The following is a 19,209-nucleotide window of genomic DNA, read 5'->3' as shown; positions in this document are numbered from 1 at the left end:
GGTCAGGAGTTTGAGACCAGCCTGGCCAGCATGGTAAAACCCCATCTCTACCAAAAGTACAAAAATTAGCTGGGCGTGGTGACACATGCCTGTAATCCCAGCTACTCAGGAGGCTGAGGCAGGAGAATTGCTTGAACCTGGGAGGTGGAGGTTGCAGTGAGCCGAGATCATGCCACTGCACTCCAGCTTGGGGGACAGAGAGAGACTCTGGCTCAAAACAAAACAAAACAAAACAAAACAAAAAAACAGTAGGGCAAGAGCTGGGATGGCTTGTGGGGCTCCAATGACAGCAGTGAATGTAGAGGGGGTTCCAGGACCCCAACCTCGACACCTGGCTCACCCAGCATCATGTGAAGGAATTGGGAGGATTTCTCTATCAGAGAGCCTCCACAGTGGGGGCGATCTGCTCAGGGGCTGCCCTCCCCAGGAGGCTGCAAGCTCGTACCGTTGCTGTGGGTGCCGGCAGAGCCGGCAGTACAGTTGGCATCTGATCCACACACAGTGGTCTCATCTGGAATCTGGAAAAAGAAGGAGTGAAAAGAAGGTCCACGTGGCCCAGCCCCACACACAGGTGGACAGGCGTGGAGAGGGGTGTGGGGCCTGGGGCTCTTCCCGGGGGGCCTCCTACCTCGGGGCACAGGCCCTGGGTCTGGTTCATGGTGAGGATCACATTGGTCATAACGAAGAGGGAGTTTTCCTCCTGCAGAGGGGAGAGAGCACGGGCAAGTCACGCTCAGAGGACTCACGGAGAGCCAAGAAAGGCAGACGCTGACTGAAGAGGACAACTCAAACACTGACCGCATGGTCTCCCGCTCTCTCCCATCAAAGTTTATAACCTAATGGAAAATGATGACTCAAACAAGTCCTTGTACATAAATATTCAGAGCAACACTTTTCACAAGAGCCAAAAGGTGGGAAACAGGTCGGGCGCAGTGGCTCACGCCTGTAATCCCAGCACTTTGGGAGGCTGAGCCAGGCAGATCACAAGGTCAGGAGTTCAAGACCAGCCTGGTCAACATAGTGAAACCCCGTCTCTACTAAAAATACAAAAATTAGCTGGGTGTGGTGGCGGGCGCCTGTAGTCCCAGCTACTTGGGAGGCTGAGGCAGGAGAATTGCTTGAACCCAGGAGTCGGAGGTTGCAGTGAGCTGAGATCACGTCACTGCACTCCAGCCTGGATGACACAAGGAGACTGTGTCTCAAAAAAAAAAAAAAAGGTGGAAACAGCCCAAATGTCTGTCCTAGTCTAGTCACACAATGGAATGTGATTCAGCCATGAATAAAAAGGAATGAAGGGGCCAGGCATGGTGGCTCACACCTGTAATCCCAGCACTTTGGGAGGTTGAGGCAGGCAGATCACCTGAGGTCAAGAATTCCAGATCAGCCTGGCCAACATGGTGAAACTTCGTCTCTACTAAACACACACACACACACACACACACACAAAAGGAGCCGGGTGTGGTGGCAGGCACCTGTAATCCCAGCTACTCAGGAGGCTGAGCCAGGAGAATCACTGGAACCCGGGAGGCAGAGGTTGCAGTGAGCCGAGATCACGCCAGTGCACTCCAGCTTGGGTGACAAAGTGAGACTTCGTCTCAAAAAATAAAATAATAAAATAAAATATAGGAATAAAGCACTGACACAGGCTACAACATGGATGAACCCCAAAAACATGATGCTGAGTGAAAGAAGCCAGACACAAAGGCCACACAGGATACGATTACATTGATGTGAAATTTCCAGAACAGTCAAGTCCATAGAGACAAAGCACTTAGGGGTTGCCAGGGAGTGAGAGAAGTGGGGAATGGGGAGTGGTTGTGTAACATACGAGGCTTCCCTTTGGGGTGATGGAAATGTTTTGAACTAGATAGAGGTGATGCTTGCATAACACTGTGAATGCACTAAATGCGCTGAATTTTTCATTTTAAAATGGTTAATTTCTTTCTTATTTATTTATTTATTTATTTATTTGAGACAGAGCCTTGTTCTGTCGCCCAGGCTGCAGGGCAGTGGCAAGATCTTGGCTCACTGCAATCTCCACCTCCTGGGTTCAAGCGATTCTCCAGCCTCACCCTCCTGAGTAGCTGGGACTACAGGTGTACACCACCACACCTGGCTAATTTTTGTATTTTTAGTAGAGATAGGATTTCACCATGTTGGCTAGGCTGGTCTCCAACTCCTGGCCTCAAGTAATCTACCTGCCTCAGCCTCCCAAAGTGCTGGGATTACAAGCATGAGCCACTGTGCCCGACTTAAAATGGCTAATTTCTGGAAGTGAATTTGACTGCAGTTAAAAAAAAGGGGGGTCTGCAAACTGAAACAATGGTTTCTCAATCCAGCTTGACTTATTGAGGGAAAGAGCCAACAAGTGCTAAAAACATTCCCTGCCAACCAGATTATCTCAGAGGAATAAAAACATGAGGCCTCATGGGGCTCAAATCTGGCTGGTTTTCTTTCCTAACTGAAATTATAAATAAAACATTCTAGAGAAGACTCGGTCAGGGTCAGCAAGTGACATTTCTCTTTGAGAAGGTTCTGTTTCCTCCTTATATGTATAAAGGTGCCAAATAATTGATTTAGAGTTTCTGGAAAGCAATTTGCTAGGGATGAGACTGAAGAATTGCTGATAATGACCTCCTCATATAAGGAATAAAAGGCAAAGACCCCAAAAGATTCTAGTTGGATCCTCCTCTCATTGGGGGCTGGTATCCATCTATCTAATCTATTATCTGTCTATCTATCTATCTAATCTATCCTATATCTATCATCTGTTTTCTATTTATTATCTATCACCTATCTAATCTATGCTATCATCTATCTGTCATCTATCCTATCCCTTTTCTTTCTTTCTTTTCTCTTCTCTTTCTTTCCTTCTTTCTTTCTTTTTCTTTCTTTCTCCTATCCTATCATTTATCTATTCTACCTATCTATCTATCTATCCATCCATCCATCCATCCATCCATCCATCCATCCATCCATCCATCCATCACCCATCCAATCAAGATGGGGCCTCACTATATTGCCCAGGCTGGTCTTGAACTCCTGAGCTCAAGTGATCCTCCTGCCTTGGCCTCCAAAAGTGCTGGGACTACAGGCGTAAGCCACTGTGCCTGGCTGGGCCCAGGCATTTTAAGAGGAGATGCCCAAAGCTTTCAGCATTTCACACTCCTGAGAAGAACAGTCAGTAGTGGGAGCCATCTTGGGGATCAGGGCAACTCAGAAACCAAGCAGTCTGTAGACATCCCCAACCCCACGTCTGACAAGTGGTGAAAGCTCTAGAAATAGCTGGCATCCTCCAAAGGCCTAGGGCAAACTATGTTGGGAGACAAGGAGAAGGCCACAGGAGGAGGTGTGAGGATGCGGCATGAGCTGCAGCCTCTCTCCCGCCACCCTGTCATGTTCCCAGGTGTTCAATGTACAAACACACTCCGCGTTTGGTGTTAGAGAAGGCCGCTCCTACGACTCTCCTGAGTTATACTTGGAACAATCCAGTATGGTCTACTTTTTGTTTCCTATCTCCCCTTCTTTCTCTTTCTTTTAGAGTTGGGGTCTTGCTCTGTTGCCCTAGCTGGAGTGCAGTGGCATGATCACAGTTCACTTCAGCCTCAAACTCCTGGGCTCAAGTGATCCTTCTGCCTTGGCCTCCAAAAGTGTTGAGATTACAGGCATGAACCACCACATCTGGCCTATTTCCTATCTCTTATCTACTTCAAATTAAGGGTAATTTCAGTCTGGAGATGAGCCAAGGGGCTGCCAATAGATGACTGTGTTCCATCTACGAAGAACACAGACGTCGTGAAAGCTCATGAGGAAAGTTCTGGGGAACTCACACGGCCCCTGCCCAGATCCACCACGGAAGGCTGAGTTGTGGGGCGCTCCTTTCCACCAAGGGACAAAAGCGGGGTTTGTGCCCTTCCTCATCCGCCCAGTAAACACACCGAGCATGACATTCCCAGAGCTCACCGGGACAAGGCTATGCCTGCCCAGGAGGCAGCCGTCTCTCTGCTGAGACAAGTGCATGCTAACAGGACTGCTCCCTCCAGCCAACTACAAATCCCCTGTTCCACTTGATCTTTTTTTTTTTTTTTTTTTTTTGAGACAGAGTCTTGCTCTGTCGCCAGGCTGGAGTGCAGTGGCACTATCTCGGCGCACTACAACCTCCACCTCCCAGATTCAAGTGATTCTTCTGCCTCAGCCTCCCTAGTAGCTGGGACTACAGGCACGTGCCACCACACCCAGCTAATTTTTGTATTTTTAGTAGAGACAGGGTTTCACCGTGTTAGCCAGGATGGTCTCAATCTCTTGACCTCGTGATACACCTGCCTCGGCCTCCCAAAGTGCTGGGATTACAGGCATGAGCCACCGCACCCGGCCCTTCCACCTGACCTTTATGGCTCATTAGCTCAGTCTCCTCTCTGGGCACCCCACAAGACCCTTCTCTTGAGAAGGCAGGGGGAACAACACACCTGAAGAAAGAGTTTCTGAAGTTCTTGTTTTCCCTGGCAAGAGCTCTGAGCCAAGAGTTGGCAGCTTATCTATACTGGTCACTCTCGGTCCCTTAGCACATAGGCCATCTGGAGGGCTATGTCAGGGTTTGACTGTGTGGTGCAGAGCTGTTACCAGGACTAGAGTCAATGTTTAACTCGGAGCTTTGCAGATTAACAGCCTGAAGACTAGTATGCAGCAGTAAACAATGTCTTCCCTTCCTTTTGTTCCCGATGGAGTCCTGTGCTGCTGTCTCTGTTTCCTTCTTGTTTGGGTTTTGGTCTCTAATGGTCTCTAATTCTTTTCTTTTTTCTATTTTTATTTTTATTTTTTTCATAGAGACGGGGTTTCACCACATTGCCCAGGCTGGTCTCGAACTCCTGGGCTCAAGGGATCTGCCCGCCTCAGCCTCCCAAAGTGCTGGGATTACAGGGGTGAGCTACTGTGCCCGGCCTAAAGTTTTTACACTGTCTGAAAAGATTTACCTTGTGGATTTGGGACAATAACACAAACCCAAATGTGGAAAGGTGATATTTCCACTTGAATTTTTATCAGGATTTAAGACATTTGTTTTCTCATCTTTCAGGGCCTGAGAGAGACCGAGATGTCCACCTGGAAAGCTTCCTGTCTTTCGGCCTGCCATGCTTTCAGGCTGAGGAACCACAGCTGCCTGGATACACTCTGTTAGATCCTAAGCTGAAAAGAGATCTGGCTGCACCGTTTTCTTGGACTAAAACAATCATTCTGGGCATCGGTGATGTCAGGACTCAAGCCACGTCAATCATTAATCAAGTGTGCAAAGTCAGTAAAGAGCAAGGTGTCAGTGTTGGACAGAAGACACAGCGGGAGACACACCTGAGCTGGTATCACATAATCCGCCACATCCCAGATCCGGAATCCAAGTTTAGAAGTGTTGGTCACAGCCACGCCCTTGACCTTGGTCGTAACAGAGCTGACCACGGAGTCAGTTTCCTGGTAGCCCTTTTCCCACACAAACACCCACCTATAAAATAAAACAGGCCTCTTAAATTGCCATTAGGATTCAATGGATTTGAATTGATGGGGAAGCTTCTGCTGGCCAGTGGCTGGAAGTCCGGTGTTGACTATTTACGTGACTTTCTACAAGCTACGTACCTTCCAGGGGGCTCCGTTTCCACTTCTGCCGAATGGGGATAGTAGCACCTAAACCACAGGAGGGTTTGTGGAATATAAATGAGGTGGTGCAGGTAAAGCACTCAGTACACTGATGGCACAGAGAAAATGCTTGATGAAAACTGTCTTTATTACATTTGAGCACTTTCTTTCTTTTTTTTTTTTTTGAGATGAAGTTTCTCTTTTGTTGCCTAAGCTGGAGTGCAATGGCACGATCTTGGCTCACTGCAACCTCTGCCTCCCAGGTTCAGGCAATTCTCCTGCCTCAGCCTCCCAAGTAGCTGGGATTACAGGCATGCGCCACCATGCCTGGCTAATTTTGTATTTTTAGTAGAGATGGGGTTTCACCATGTTGGCCAGGCTGGTCTCGAACTCCTGACCTCAAGTGATCCGCCCACCTCGACCTCCCAAAGTGCTGGGATTACAGGCGTGAGCCACTGCACCTGGCCCTTTGAGCACTTTCAATGCCTATGACCTATGGGAATCACCAAGAGATAATACAAATTATAATAGTTACCACTGGAGTGTTTATAGGCACCAGGCACTGATCTAAGCTCTTTATATGTATTAACTCATTTAATCCTGACCACTTTATGAGACAGGTATCATTATTATTATTTCCATTTTACAGAGGAGGAAATGGAAACACAGAGAGGTTAAGTCACTTGCCAAAGGTCACACAGCTAGTGAGTGGCAGAGTCAGGATTTGAACTCAAGTCAGAAGCATCTGAAGCCTCTTCTCTCACCCACTATGTTCTACTCTAAGCTCGTCCAACCCACAGCACATAGGCCGCATGCGGCCCAGGATGGCTTTGAATGAGGCCCAACACAAATTCGTAAACTTTCTTAAAACGTTATGAGATTTGTTTTGTGATTAAAAAAGATTTGTTTTGTGATTAAAAAATTTTGTTTTTTAGCTCATCAGCTATTGTTAGTGTTAGTGTATTTTATGTGTGGCCGAAGATAATTATTCTTCTTCCAGTGTGGCCCAGGGAAGCCAAAAGATTGGACACTTCTGGGCTACTCTTTCTAAAAAAGAAAATTCTACCCTTTAAGAAACTTTTAAGAGTAGTTTCTTACTTTTCCCCCAAGAATTCTGGTCACATATATGGTTCTCTCCTCTGAAGTGGGACTATGATTACCAGTTTGAACAATTAAAAATCCAAAGGGGCTGGGTACAGTGGCTCACGCCTGTAATCCCAGAACTTTAGAAGGTCAAGGGGGGAAGATCATTTGTGCCCAAGAGCTCGAGACAAGCTTGGGCAACATAGGGATCACTACAAAAAATAAAAAATTAGCCAGGCATGGTCAGTTTTGATTATAGCAAGATGGACAAAAGCAAAGCATTTACTACTTTAAAGATTCTCATGACTGAGAGAGTGAATACGTCATAAGGAATCCTACAGAGCTGTGCTGTCCAATAAAAATCCCAGCTACTTGGGAGGCTGAGGTGGGAGGATCACTTGAGCCTGGGAGACGGAGGTTGCAGTGAGCTGTGATGCCACCGCACTCCAGCCTGGGCGACAGGGCAAGGCTCTGTCTCAAAAAAAAAAAAAAAAAAAAACCAACCAACCATCTACAGGCATTAGCTCACAGGGGTTAGGACAGACTGGAGGCAGCAGGTCTTGGTTCATGGCTCAGCTCCACCATTCACGAGGCATAACTTTGGCCAAGGTACTTAACCTCGTTGTGCCTCAGTTTTTCCCATCTATAATCTGGGAATGATAGTAGAGCTTCACAGGATTCTTGTGAGGGTAAATGAATTAATGTATGTCAAATGTTTACAACAATGTTTGTGAGTCATCGTTGGTCACGGAGCAAGTACTGACACCGTGGAAATTGGCCAGTACTACAAATCAGAACCCCTCCCCTTCGAACTGCTGTTAAACATCTACTAGAGACTATCAGTGTTGTTATTTATAGAATCAGGAAATGCTAGGTTTCTCCTTCTTCTAAGTCCTAGATGCTGAGACTTCAGAAATTCACTGGTTTTGTTGAGGTCAGGAGTCCAAGACCAGCCTGGCCAACATTGTGAAACCCCATCTCTACTAAAAATACAAAAAATTAGCTGGGTGTGGTGGTAGGTGCCTGTAGTCCCAGATACTCGGGAGGCTGAGGCAGGAGAATCACTTGAACCCAGGAGGTGGAGATTGCAGTGGGCTGAGATCATGCCATTGCTCTCCAGCCTGGGCAAGAGTGAGACTCTGTCCCCTGCCCCCAAAAAAGAAAAGAAATTAATGGTTTTGGTTACTTATGAGTGTGTGTGATCTAGCAGTCTCCAAGTTCATTGCCCAGCCTAGAGATGGGCTTTCCCCCGATGGGCTTTTCCCCTGACAAGTCCAGGGCTTCTAGGAATTCAACTGCAGTGTAAGCTTCCATTTAATTCCAGTCTGACATACAAAAGCTTGGGACAGGAAGACTGATGTACTCATCAAGTATAGTGAGTTGCTTAATTTAGAGACACAGGGTTTCATGCCACTCATTATCATGTGATTATTTCCTCATCATATGATTGTTAAGAGTTAGAAAGATGAGAATTGCGTGTTCGGTCTCTTTTTGAGGGAGGGTTGCTGTAGGAGGAGACCACAATTTCACCAAGATGAGCTGCATCAAAAAGTTAAGAGATGAGGTTAAAAAAAAAAGAGCCTTAATGCAGGTCCTGAGTCAGTTTTGATTATAGCAAGATGGACAAAAGCAAAGCATTTACTGCTTTAAAGATTCTCATGACTGAGACAGTGAATACGTCATAAGGAATCCTACAGAGCTGTGCTGTCCAATAAAAACATAATGCGAGCCACATTTTTTTTTTTTGAGACAGGCTCTCGCTCTGTCGCCCAGGCTGAAGTGCAGTGGCACAATCTTGGCTCACTGCAACCTCCGCCTCCCAGGCTACAGCAATCCTCCCACCTCAGCCTCCCAAGTAGCTGGGTCTACAGGTGTGCGCCACTATGCCAAGCTAATTTTTTGTATTTTTGGTAGAGATGGGGTTTCACTATGTTGCCCAGGCTGGTCTCAAAATTCCTAAGCTTAAGGGATCCACCTGCCTCAGCCTCCCAAAGTATTGGGATTACAGGCGTGAGCTACCACAGGGCAAGACCCTGTAATTTAAAAGTTTCTAGTAGCCATGTCAAAAAGTAAAAAGAAATAGAAAGGGCCAGGCATGGTGGCTCATGCCTGTAATCCCAGCACTTTGGGAGGCCGAGGCAGACAGATTGCTAGAGCTCAGGAGTTTGAGACCAGCCTGGGCAACATGGAAACCTCATGATTATAGAGATGAGATTTCTCATCTCTACAAACAAACAAACAAACAAACAAAAACACAGTAATTAGCCAGTCGTGGTGGTGTGCACCTGTAGTCCCATAATTCCAGAGGCTGAGATGGTAGAATCACTTGAGCCTGGGAGGTAGAGGTTGCAGTGCATTGCACTCCAGTCTGGGTGACAAAGCAAGATGCCGTTTAAAAAGAAAAAAAAAGAAAAGAAAAGAGACAGGAAAAATTAATTGTAATGATACATTCTGTGTAACCCAATATATCCAAAATATTTTAACATGTCATCAATAAAAAATGTACTCATGTGATAGTGGTACTCTTTGTTGTTTTTGAGACAGTGTCTTGCTCTGTTGCCCAGGCTGGAGTGTGGTGTGATCACAGCTCTCTGTGGCCTCAACCTCCCAGGCTCAAGCAGTCCTTCTGCCTCAACCTACCAAATAGGTAGGCCTATAGGCATGTGCCACCATGCCAGGCTAATTTTTGTATTTTTTTGTAGAGGCAAGGTCTCGCTATGTTGCCCAGGTTTGTCTCAAACTCTTGAGCTCAAGCGATCTTCCCACCTCAGCCTCCCAAAGTACTGTGATTTCAGGCATGAACCACTGTGCCCAGCCTCTTTTTCTGTACTATGTCTTTGAAATCCAGTGTGTATTTTAAGGTTATAGCACATCTCAGTGTAGAGTAGGAACGGTTAAAGTGTTCAACAGGTACAAGTTACTAGTGGCTACCATACAGTGCAACACCACTATGGATATTTTCCGCAGTTGTAATTTTACAGGTACCCTAAGGTAGATGTGCACTGATCCTCCCACTAGCAGCAAACGCCAAAAGCAAAAAGCTGCAGGGGAGCTCCTGCCCCCAAATGCTTCAGGTCCAACCAGGGATGTGAGTTCAGTTAACTGGCTAGCAGTGAGTCTCCAAAAAAAAAAGATGGAGTTTTGCTCTTGTTGCCCAGGCTGGAGTGCAGCGGCGCAATCTCGGTTCACTGCAACCTCCGCCTCCTGGATTCAAATGATTCTCCTGCCTCAGCCTCCCACGTAGCCGGGATTACAGGCATCAGCCACTAGGCCTGCTTAATTTTTTGTACTTTTAGTAGAGACAGGGTTTCACCATGTTGGCCAGGCTGGTCTCGAACTCCTGACCTCAGGTGATCCACCCGCCTTGGCCTCCCAAAGTGCTGGGATTATAGGCATGAGCCACTGTGCTCGGCCAAAAAAAAAAAAAATTCTTTTTTTTGCACACCTCCATCAGTACAATTTACCATTTTAACCTTTATTTTTCTCTTAGAGATGGGGTCTCGCTATGTTGTCCAGGCTGGTCTTGTGTCCAGGCTGGTCTTGAGCTCCTGGCCTCAAGCAATCCTCCCACCTTGGCCTCCCAAAGCACTGGGACTACAGGTGTGAGCCAATGAGTCCAAATCTGGGTGTGGGCCAGGTGGTTCTGATGTTGAGTCTGCACCTGGAAAGCCATCCTCTTGAATACTGTCTGTATCTACTGCTGCTGCTGACAGATATTGGAAGCCAAACCTGCTTGGGCTTCACTTGGGCAGTGTTAAGATTCCAAACCTCACCCCAAAGAGGGGGGGATTTGTTACTTTTAAACAATTCCTCAGATGAGTCTTCCATGATCAGGTAAACTTGGGAAACACAGTTCATTGGTTCCGAAACGTTGCTGAACATCAGAATCACCTGGGCAGCTGATCATACTCTACAATCAGAAGGTCTGGGGATGTGTCTGGGTGCGGTGGCTCACGCCTGTAATCCCAGCACTCTGGGAGGCCAAGGCGGGTGGATCCCCTGAGGCCAGGAGTTCAAGACCAGCCTGGCCAACATGGTGAAACCCTGTCCCTACTAAAAATACAAAAATTAGCCGGGCATGGTGGTGGGTGCCTGTAATCCCAGCTACTCAGGAGGCTGAGGCAGGAGAATCGCTTGAACCAGGGAGGTGAAGGTTGCACCGAGCCAAGATTGTACCACTGCACTCCAGCCTGGGCGACAGAGGGAGACTCCATCAAAAAAATAAAAAAGGGTCTGGGGATGGGAGCCACAGATTCCCAGATGGTTCCAATGTGCAGTTTGGGGTCCACTGCACTAGGCAATACGTGTCAGCCCAGCAGCTGTAGACACCAGAACACCCCAGGTAAGCCTTTAAAGTGGCCCCAGCTGGCAAGGTATTTCTCATCTTCTCTCTCGCGTTGTATTCAATTGTAACAGGTGCCAGCCCGGCGCGGGGTCTCACGCCTGTAATCCCAGCACTTTGGGAGGCTGAGGTGGGCGGATCACCTGAGGTCAGTTCAGGACCAGCCTGAAACCCCGTCTCTACTAAAAAATACAAAAATTGGCCAGGGGTAGTGGCGGGCGCCTGTAATCCCAACCACTCGGGAGACTGAGACAGGAGAATTGCTTGAACCCGGGAGGCAGAGGTTGCAATGAGCCGAGATCGTGCCATTGCACTCCAGCCCGGGCGACAAGAGAGAAACTCCATCTCAAAAAAAAAAAAAAAAAAAAAAAAAGGAACAGGTGCCTTCAAGTACAATGGCACATTCAGCGAGGCCTGAGGGCGGCAGGGCACCTCTAGCCTAAGGGGGCAGCATGCGGAATGACTGACTAGGCTAGGGCAGGTACCACAAAAAGCCCCACAACCCCACAAAACAAAGGAAGCAAACTTTAAACACTCTTGAAGTCTGACCTCGCTACTACCACATAGTGACAACGCATAGTGATCAAAAGAAATGACCAGAAGCCACCCACCCAGAAGGAACCAAGCGGAAATTCCAAGCTTTGGTTTTGTCAGCAAATCAGCAGGATGGGAAGTGGAGAGCGAAAACTGAGACTTTCAGGGCGAAGCCCGTACAGCCAAGTGGCACTACGGGGTGGGGGGGTCAGGCAGGAGAGGGTAACAGCCGAGCCAGGCTTTGCCTTTATTTATTTTGTAAAGAGACGGGTCTCGGACTGTCTCCCAGGCTCGAGTTAAGTGGTGTGATCATAGCTCACTGCAGCCTCAGCCTCTTGGGCTCAAGCGATCCTCCCACCTCAGCCTCCTGAGTAGCTGGGACCCCAGGCGTGCGCCACCAGGCCCGGCTGATTTTTAATTTTTTGCAGAGACAGGGTCCCACGATGTTGCCCAAATTGGTTTCGAACTCCTGGGCTCAGGCGATGGTCCCGCCTCGGGCTCCCAAGGTGCTGGGATTACAGGCTTGCGCCACCGCGCCCGGCCCAGGCTGTGGCTTTAAAACAGCAGCAAGCAGCCTCCCGCCCCCGGTGCCCCGGCGCGGCGGCTGGGGCCCAGGGAAGGTGTCACCGCCTTGGCTCGCCGCTCCCGGACTCGCCTAGGTGACCGAGGCCAGGATGAGCCGCCGCACTGCGCGGACCAGAGGGCAGCACCCGCCGCGCCCCCTGCGCGGCCCCACGCTCACCCGATGACGTAGGCCAGGATGAGCAGCTGCACGGCGCGGTTCATGAGCCCCACTTTGCGGCTGCGGATGAGCACGATGCGCGGCGTGTCGTACTCGAACAGGAAGGCCGCCAGCGCGGCGCAGCAGCCCGCCATGGCCGCGCCGCCCGCTCCCCGTCCCCGAGCCGGTCTGGGTCCCAGTCCCCGCTCGGAGCCCCGCCCAGTCCGCCTGGCCTGCTCGCGGCGCCGTCATCGCGGAGGAGGGCCCGGAAGGAGGCAGCACGAGCGGTCGGGCCCGGGGCCCGGGGCCCGGGGGAGGGCGCCACCTCCCGGTCGGGAACGATGACCCTCTAGGGGGCATGGAACTCGCGGGGAGGGAGTGGCCTTGCCCTTGAGGACGAAAGGCTCCTTCAAAAGGCGGGCGAGGGGCCGGGCGCGGTGGCTCACACCTGTCATCCCAGCACTTTCGGAGGCCGAGGTGAGAGGAATCTTGAGTTAGAGACCAGCCTGGACAACATAGCGAGACCTCGTCTCTATCAAAAATACAAAAAGAAAAAAAAAAAAAGCGGGCGTAGTGGCCTGTGGGCCTGTGGTCCCAGGGAGGCTGAGGTGAGAGGATCGCTTGAGCCCAGGAGGTAGAGGCTGCCGTGAGCTGTGATCGCGCCCCTGCACTCCAGTCCGGGAGACGAAGCGAGACCCTGCCTCAATAAACCAGAAACGAAAAAACAACAAAAAAGGCGAGTTGGGGAGTAATGACCTTCTCGGGAGGGCCAGAGAGAACAAGAAACCCTTTCGGGGAAGATGAGGTCCGCGAAGAGAGAGTGACGTCCCATTTGGGACCGAGTGCAAGTGAGGGGTAACGAGCGACCTCCCTTAGGGGTCCTGATAGGTGCTAGGGACTTCCGTAGAGGACCCTGGGGCTGTGCGGAGCAGCCATCGCTCACGAGTGCAGCCTCCTAAACTTGGGCAGCTGTGGTTGGGGGAGCTGGGGCCGCGCTGTCCTCAGCCTCTTGGGGAACAGCCTAAATATCAGGTGTCCTGTGACCCCTGGGTGAGAGCCACACGCCCTGTAAAATGCCCCTCCTGGATTTGAAGCCTGGTCGCATTCTCACTCCAATTCAACTCCTTCCTTAGTTGCAGCCCAGGGGAGATGATTCTGTGGTCATCCTTTCCACTAAGAAAATGCTATCACAACTTTAGGAGAGAAAATAGTGAAAGTGGGGGAAACAGCCACCGTTCTACCCCATGAATACAATTTTCCGCATGTATATTTGTTCATTCCCTTCAGATACGTTTTTTCTTTTTCTTTTCTTTTTTCTTTTTTTGAGACGGAGTTTCACTCTCGTCCAGTCTGGAGTGCAGTGGCGCGATCTCGGCTCACTGTAACCTCCGCCTCCCAGGTTCAAGCAATTCTCCTGCCTCAGCCTCTTGAGTAGCTGGGATTACAAGTGCCCGCCACCACGCCCAGCTAATTTTTGTATTTTTAGTAGAGACAGGTTTTCACCATGTTGGCCAGGCTGATCTCCAGCTCCTGACCTCCCATGATCCACCCGCCTCGGGCTCCCAAAGTGTTGGGATTACAGGCGTGAGCCACTGCGCCTGGCCCAGATGTGTTTTCATAGGTGAATGTTATATTTAGTTTCCCAGAAAATATTCATAAGCACATCCTTTATGCCAAGTACTGTCCAGTGAACAGGACAAGCAAAATATCCTGCCTTCAGGCAGCATAAATTCCAGCAGGTAATTGGTATAAAGTTTTGGTTTGTAATAATAGTCAATGGCTGTGCTTTTCATTTTCTGATTCACACTACTTGGTTTCTATGTTACTGCAGACTCATCATAATGATAATTTTTAATCCATGGACCATTTCTTCCGGAAAATATACCATGATGTCTCTAACTGCTCTCATCTGCTTGTTTCTTAGTTTGTGGATCCTATGCATAATCTTTGATACAACATTTTTAGTTCATTTCCTGGATGTGAGATTCCTAAGTAAGCTACACCAACTTGTTTTCCAAATATAGAAAGGTGAATAATAAAATTTGCAGAAAACAGGCAGCATCTGCTTCTAAGAGATGGAATTCTTAAGTTAGAGGGAGGAACAGAGATGCCCATGCCAGCCTTGGTCCAAAATGGTCTCAGGAAAAGGTGGTGGCATTTTATTCATTCATTTGACAGAAATTTACTGAGTGCCTGTTGTGTGCTTGGCACTTTTCTTGATGCTAGGGATATGGAGTGAACAGACAGGTGAGGTCTCTGCCCAAATGGAGCTTGGTGCAATTGGGAAGCCTCAAATTATCTGTAGAAGAAGAAAACTCCATTGCTAAATCCTCACTGGAAGGGGACTTAAAAGTCATTTCCTTAAGAATCAAAACATGCCTGGGCACGGTGGCTCACACCTATAACTCCAGCATTTTGGGAGGCCGAGGCAGGGGGATGATCATGTGAGGTCAGGAGCTGGAGACCAGCCTGGCCAACATGGTGAAACCCCATCTCTACTAAAAATATAAAAAACTTAGCTGGGCGTTATGGCAGGTGCCTGTAATCCCAGCTACTCGGGAGGCTGAGGCAGGAAGAATTGCTTGAACCTGGGAGGCGGAGGGTGCAGTGAGCTGAAATTGTGCCACTGCACTCCAGCCTGGGTGACAGACTCCATCTCAAACAAACAAGTAAACAAACAAAAAACCCCCAAAAGGTATGGTGGCTCACACCTTTAATCCCAGCACTTTGGCAGGCCAAGTGAGATTGGGAGTTGGAAACCAGCCTGACCAACATGGAGAAACCCCGTCTCTACTAAAAATACAAAAATTAGCTGGGTGTGGTGGCACGTGCCTGTAATCCCAGCTACTCAGGAGGCTGAGGCAGGAGAATTGCTTGAACCAGGGAGGTGGAGATTGCCGTGAGCTGATCACGCCATTGCACTCCAGCCTGGGTGACAAGAGTGAAACTCTATCTCAGAAAAAATAAAAATAAAAAATAATGGCAGCAATCAAAACACATTTCCAGCCTTCATTCATACTTACGCTATAGTAATGAGTTAGTCCCAACCTTACAAATCTTGAATTTAGATGGTTTGGTTGTGTTTTGGAATGGGGTCAGTTAAGAAAAATGTAGAAATGCAAGTTTTTATAAATTACTAGTTGGTAACATCATTAGGCCTGACCAAAGAAGCTGATCCTAAAAAATGATTTGGAAAAGTTATTTTGTTTACACTGTTGCCCTTGGTTTATCTCTTTTTAAAAAATAACTTTATTGACCAGACATGGTGGCCCATTCCTATAATCCTAGCACTTTGAGAGACTAAGTTGGGAGGATTGCTAGAGCCCAGGAGTTTGAGACCAGCCTGGACAACATAGGGAGACCCCCGTCTCTATAAATACTTTAAAAATTAGCCAGCCATGCTGGTGCATGCCTGTGGTCCCAGCTACTCGGGAGGCTGAGGCAGGAGGATCACTTGAGTTTAGGAGGTCAAGATTGTAGTGAGCTGCAATTGTGCCACTGTACTCCAGCCTGGGTGACAGAGTGAGACCCTATCTCAAAAATAAATAAGAAGGCCGGACGCGGTGGCTCACACCTGTAATCCCAGCACTTTGGGAGGCCAGGGTGGGTGGATCACTTGAGCTCAGGAGTTCCAGACCAGCCTGGGCAACATGGTGAAACCCCATCTCTACAAAAATTACAAAAATTAGCTGGGCATGGTAGCACATACCTGTAGTCCCAGCTACATAAAATTTTTTTAAAAATAAATTGGCCAGGTGTGGCTCACACCTGTAATCCCAGCACTTTGAGAGGTTGAGGCAGGTGGATCACTTGAGGTCGGGAGTTTGAGACCAGCCTGACCAACATGGTGAAACCCCATCTCTACTAAAAATACAAAAATTAGCCGGGTGTGGTAGCGCATGCCTGTAATCCCAGCTACTTGGGAGGGTGAGGTAGGAGAATTGCTTGAGCCCAGCAGGCGGAGGCTGCAGTGAGCTGAGATTGTGCCACCGCACTCCAGCCTGGGGGACACAGTGAGACTCTGTCTTAAAAAAAAATAATAAAAATAAATTAATAAGGAAAGAGAGAAAATTAAAAATGGATCAAAGACATACATATAAGAGCTAAAATTATAAATCTCTCTGATGAAAACATAGGGGCAAATCTTTGTGACCTCGGATTAGACAGCGGTTTTTTAGATTTAGATTTTGTTGCCTAAAGCAAGGCAACAAAAGAAAAAAATAGATAAATTGGACTACTTTGTCAAAACCAAAAAGTTTGTGTTTCAAAGTTACCATCAAGAAAGGGAAAAACCCACAGAATGAGAAAAATATTCACATATCCTATATCTGTTAAGGATCTAGTATTTCAGATAGCGTAAGAACTCTTACAACTCACCAATAAAATGACAACCCTATTTAAAAATGGACAAACATATCTGAATAGACATTTCTCCAAAGAAGATATACACATGAGATCAATAAACACGAGAAGATGCTCGATATCATTATCGTTAGGGAAACGCAAATCAAAGCCACAGTGAGATACCATTTCCTCCCCACTAGCATGGTTATAATTAAAAAGATGGACAATCAAAAAGCTAGCAAGGATGTGGAGAAACTGGAACCCTCACACATTACTCGTGGGAATATAAAATGGTCCAGCTGCTTTGGAAAACAGCAGTTCCTCAAAATGTTAAACATAGAAATTACCATAGGACCAAGATATTCCTTTTCCAGGATTTCCCCAGAGAATTAAAAAGATATGTTCTGGGTGGGGCTCAGTGGTTCACGCCTGTCATCCCAGCACTTTGGGAGGCCAAGGCGGGTGGATCACTTGGGGCCAGGAGTTCAAAACCAGGCTGGGCAACATGGAGAAACCCCATCTCTATTAAAAATACAAAAATTAGCCAGGCATGGTGGTGCATGCCTGTAATCCCTGTAATCAGCTACTCAGGAGGCTGAGGCAAGAAAATCACTTGAACCTGGGAGGTGGAGGTTGCAGTGAGCCGAGATCGCGCCATTGCACTCCAGCCTGGGTGACAGAGTGAGACTCCGTCTCCAGGAAAAAAAAAAAAAAAAAAAGAAAAGAAAAGATATGTTCGGCATTTGACCTTCTCTCTTTAACCTTCCCATGCCCACTTGGGTCTCTTCCAAGCGCAGCTTCCTTTCCTGTTCTAAGGCATTTCAAATAAACTTCCACCCCTGCTCTGAAAAAAAAAAATGTTCATGCGAAAACTTGTACGTGGGTATTCATAGAAGCATTCACAATGGCCAAAAAGTGGAAACAACCTAAATGTCCGTCAACTAATGAACACATAAACACAATGTGGTCCATCCATACAATGGAATATGATTCAGCTACAAAAAGGAAGGAAGCACTGACACGCGCCACACCACGGATGACCCTTGAAAACACCATGCTGAGTGAGAGGAGCCAGATGCGACAGGGCACTTATTGTATGATTCTGTGTATAGGAAATGTCTGGAATAGGCAAATACATAGAAACTGAAAGTAGAGGCCGGGTGTGGTGGCTCACGCCTGGAATCCCAGCACTTTGGGAGGCTGAGGCGGGCAGATCACCTGAGGTCAGGAGTTTGAGACCAGCCTGACCAACATAGAGAAACCCCATCTCTACTAAAAGTACAAAATTAGCTGGGCATGGTGGTGCACGCCTGTAATCCCAACTACTCTGGAGGCTGAGGCAGGAAAATTGCTTGAACCTGGGAGGCGGAGGTTGCGGTGAGCTGAGATCGCGCCATTGCACTCCAGCCTGGGCGACAAGGGCAAAACTCTGTCTCAAAACAAAACTGAAAGTAGATTAGTGGTTGCCAGGGGCTGGGGGAAAGAAAAGATGGAAAGTGACTGCTAACGAGTACAAGGTTTCCATTTAGGGTGATGAAAATGTGCTGGAAAATGGTGAAGTTGCGGAACCTGTGAATATACTAAACGCCGCTGAATTGTGCATTTAAAAAGAGTAAATTTTATGGTATGTGAGTTATGTCTCAGTAATAATTCCAATAAACAGGGAGTAAACAACCAAGGTCTCAAGAAAAGCAAAGTATATACCACGAATCCATGGGGCCAGACGTCATATTCCTTCTTCATAGGGGAGCATCTCAGGCCCTCACACTAAGCTTACCTTTTTTTTTTCCTTTTTGAGACAGGGTCTCACTGTGTCACCAGGACTGGAATGCAGTGGCATGATCTCGGCTCAGTGCAACTTCCGCCTCCTGGGTTCGAGCAATCCTTCCATCTCAGTCTCCCAAGTAGCTAAGACTACATGCACGTGCCACCATGCCCAGCTAATTTTTTGTATTTTTGGTAGAGATGGGGTTTCACCAGGTTGCCCAGGCTGGTCTTGAACTCCTGAGTTCAAGCGATCCATCTGCCTCGGCCTCCCAAAGTGTGGGATTACAGTCGTGAGGCACCGCGCCCGGCCTCTTTTTAGTTCAGATGCGATTGGAGCAGTTTCGATTTTCTGGTTCATTTGTTGCTGGTGAAGCCAGTTCATCAGTACCTGCTTTCTCTAGGCTGTCATTTCTCGCAGAGGTGGTGCAGCAGCTGTTTTTATACTATGTGACCTTATACTCCTGGCCACAGCTGACTGGACCACAGGTGGGAAACTGACCCAACCGGGCCAGTCTCTCCTCTGGCTTTGGCATTGAGATAGTGACAACTCTTTCTTCTCTGTAGGTGACTGGAACTGATTTGACATAACCATCGTATGCATGGAGAAGCTGAGAACAGTAATCTGCAGAAGCAAAAGTATGAAACAGCCGGGCAAAGATGCACAGAGGTGAGAGAGACGAAGAGAATGGCTTCTGGTTTCTGCTGAGCTTCCACTTCTTGGTTCTGCCCCCTCCCCCCGTTCACCTTTACTTTTGAGATACCCCCATAATCTCATAATAAACGTTCATTTTTTACTTAA

The 19,209-nt window shown here is 48.0% G+C and overlaps 2 protein-coding genes and 1 long non-coding RNA gene across 6 annotated transcripts in view; 2 read left to right on the top strand and 1 right to left on the bottom strand.

Moving 5' to 3' along the window:
- Window positions 1-5,346, top strand: part of CAMKK2 (calcium/calmodulin dependent protein kinase kinase 2) — a 76,740-nt gene extending 71,394 nt beyond the window's left edge. For both annotated transcript variants that reach the window (XM_063711952.1, XM_024256495.3), the window contains one exon: window positions 5,072-5,346. In XM_063711952.1, coding sequence (XP_063568022.1) covers window positions 5,072-5,078 — 7 coding nt within the window. In that variant the 3' untranslated portion in view covers window positions 5,079-5,346. The remainder of the gene's footprint in view (window positions 1-5,071) is intronic.
- The window catches only part of P2RX4 (purinergic receptor P2X 4), a 24,160-nt gene extending 11,594 nt beyond the window's left edge, over window positions 1-12,566 (bottom strand). The window contains exons 1-5 of one of the 3 annotated variants that reach the window (XM_054528335.2): window positions 12,321-12,524; window positions 5,620-5,667; window positions 5,341-5,488; window positions 629-700; window positions 446-518 (exon numbers count right to left, since the gene is read on the bottom strand). In XM_054528335.2, coding sequence (XP_054384310.1) covers window positions 446-518; window positions 629-700; window positions 5,341-5,488; window positions 5,620-5,667; window positions 12,321-12,454 — 475 coding nt within the window. In that variant the 5' untranslated portion in view covers window positions 12,455-12,524. Of the gene's footprint in view, window positions 1-445; window positions 519-628; window positions 701-5,340; window positions 5,489-5,619; window positions 5,668-12,320 lie in introns of all 3 variants that reach the window. The other 2 variants (XM_024256498.3, XM_054528334.1) reach the window with 2 other exon arrangements.
- On the top strand, window positions 12,524-19,209 carry LOC129049357 (uncharacterized). The gene is made up of 2 exons (XR_008512404.1): window positions 12,524-12,776; window positions 18,975-19,209. It is a non-coding gene; the product is annotated as an uncharacterized LOC129049357 (long non-coding RNA).

Source organism: Pongo abelii, chromosome 10 (genome assembly GCF_028885655.2).
Source record: "Pongo abelii isolate AG06213 chromosome 10, NHGRI_mPonAbe1-v2.0_pri, whole genome shotgun sequence".
NCBI classification, from domain to species: domain Eukaryota; kingdom Metazoa; phylum Chordata; class Mammalia; order Primates; family Hominidae; genus Pongo; species Pongo abelii.
This window is presented reverse-complemented; position numbering and strand designations above follow the sequence as displayed.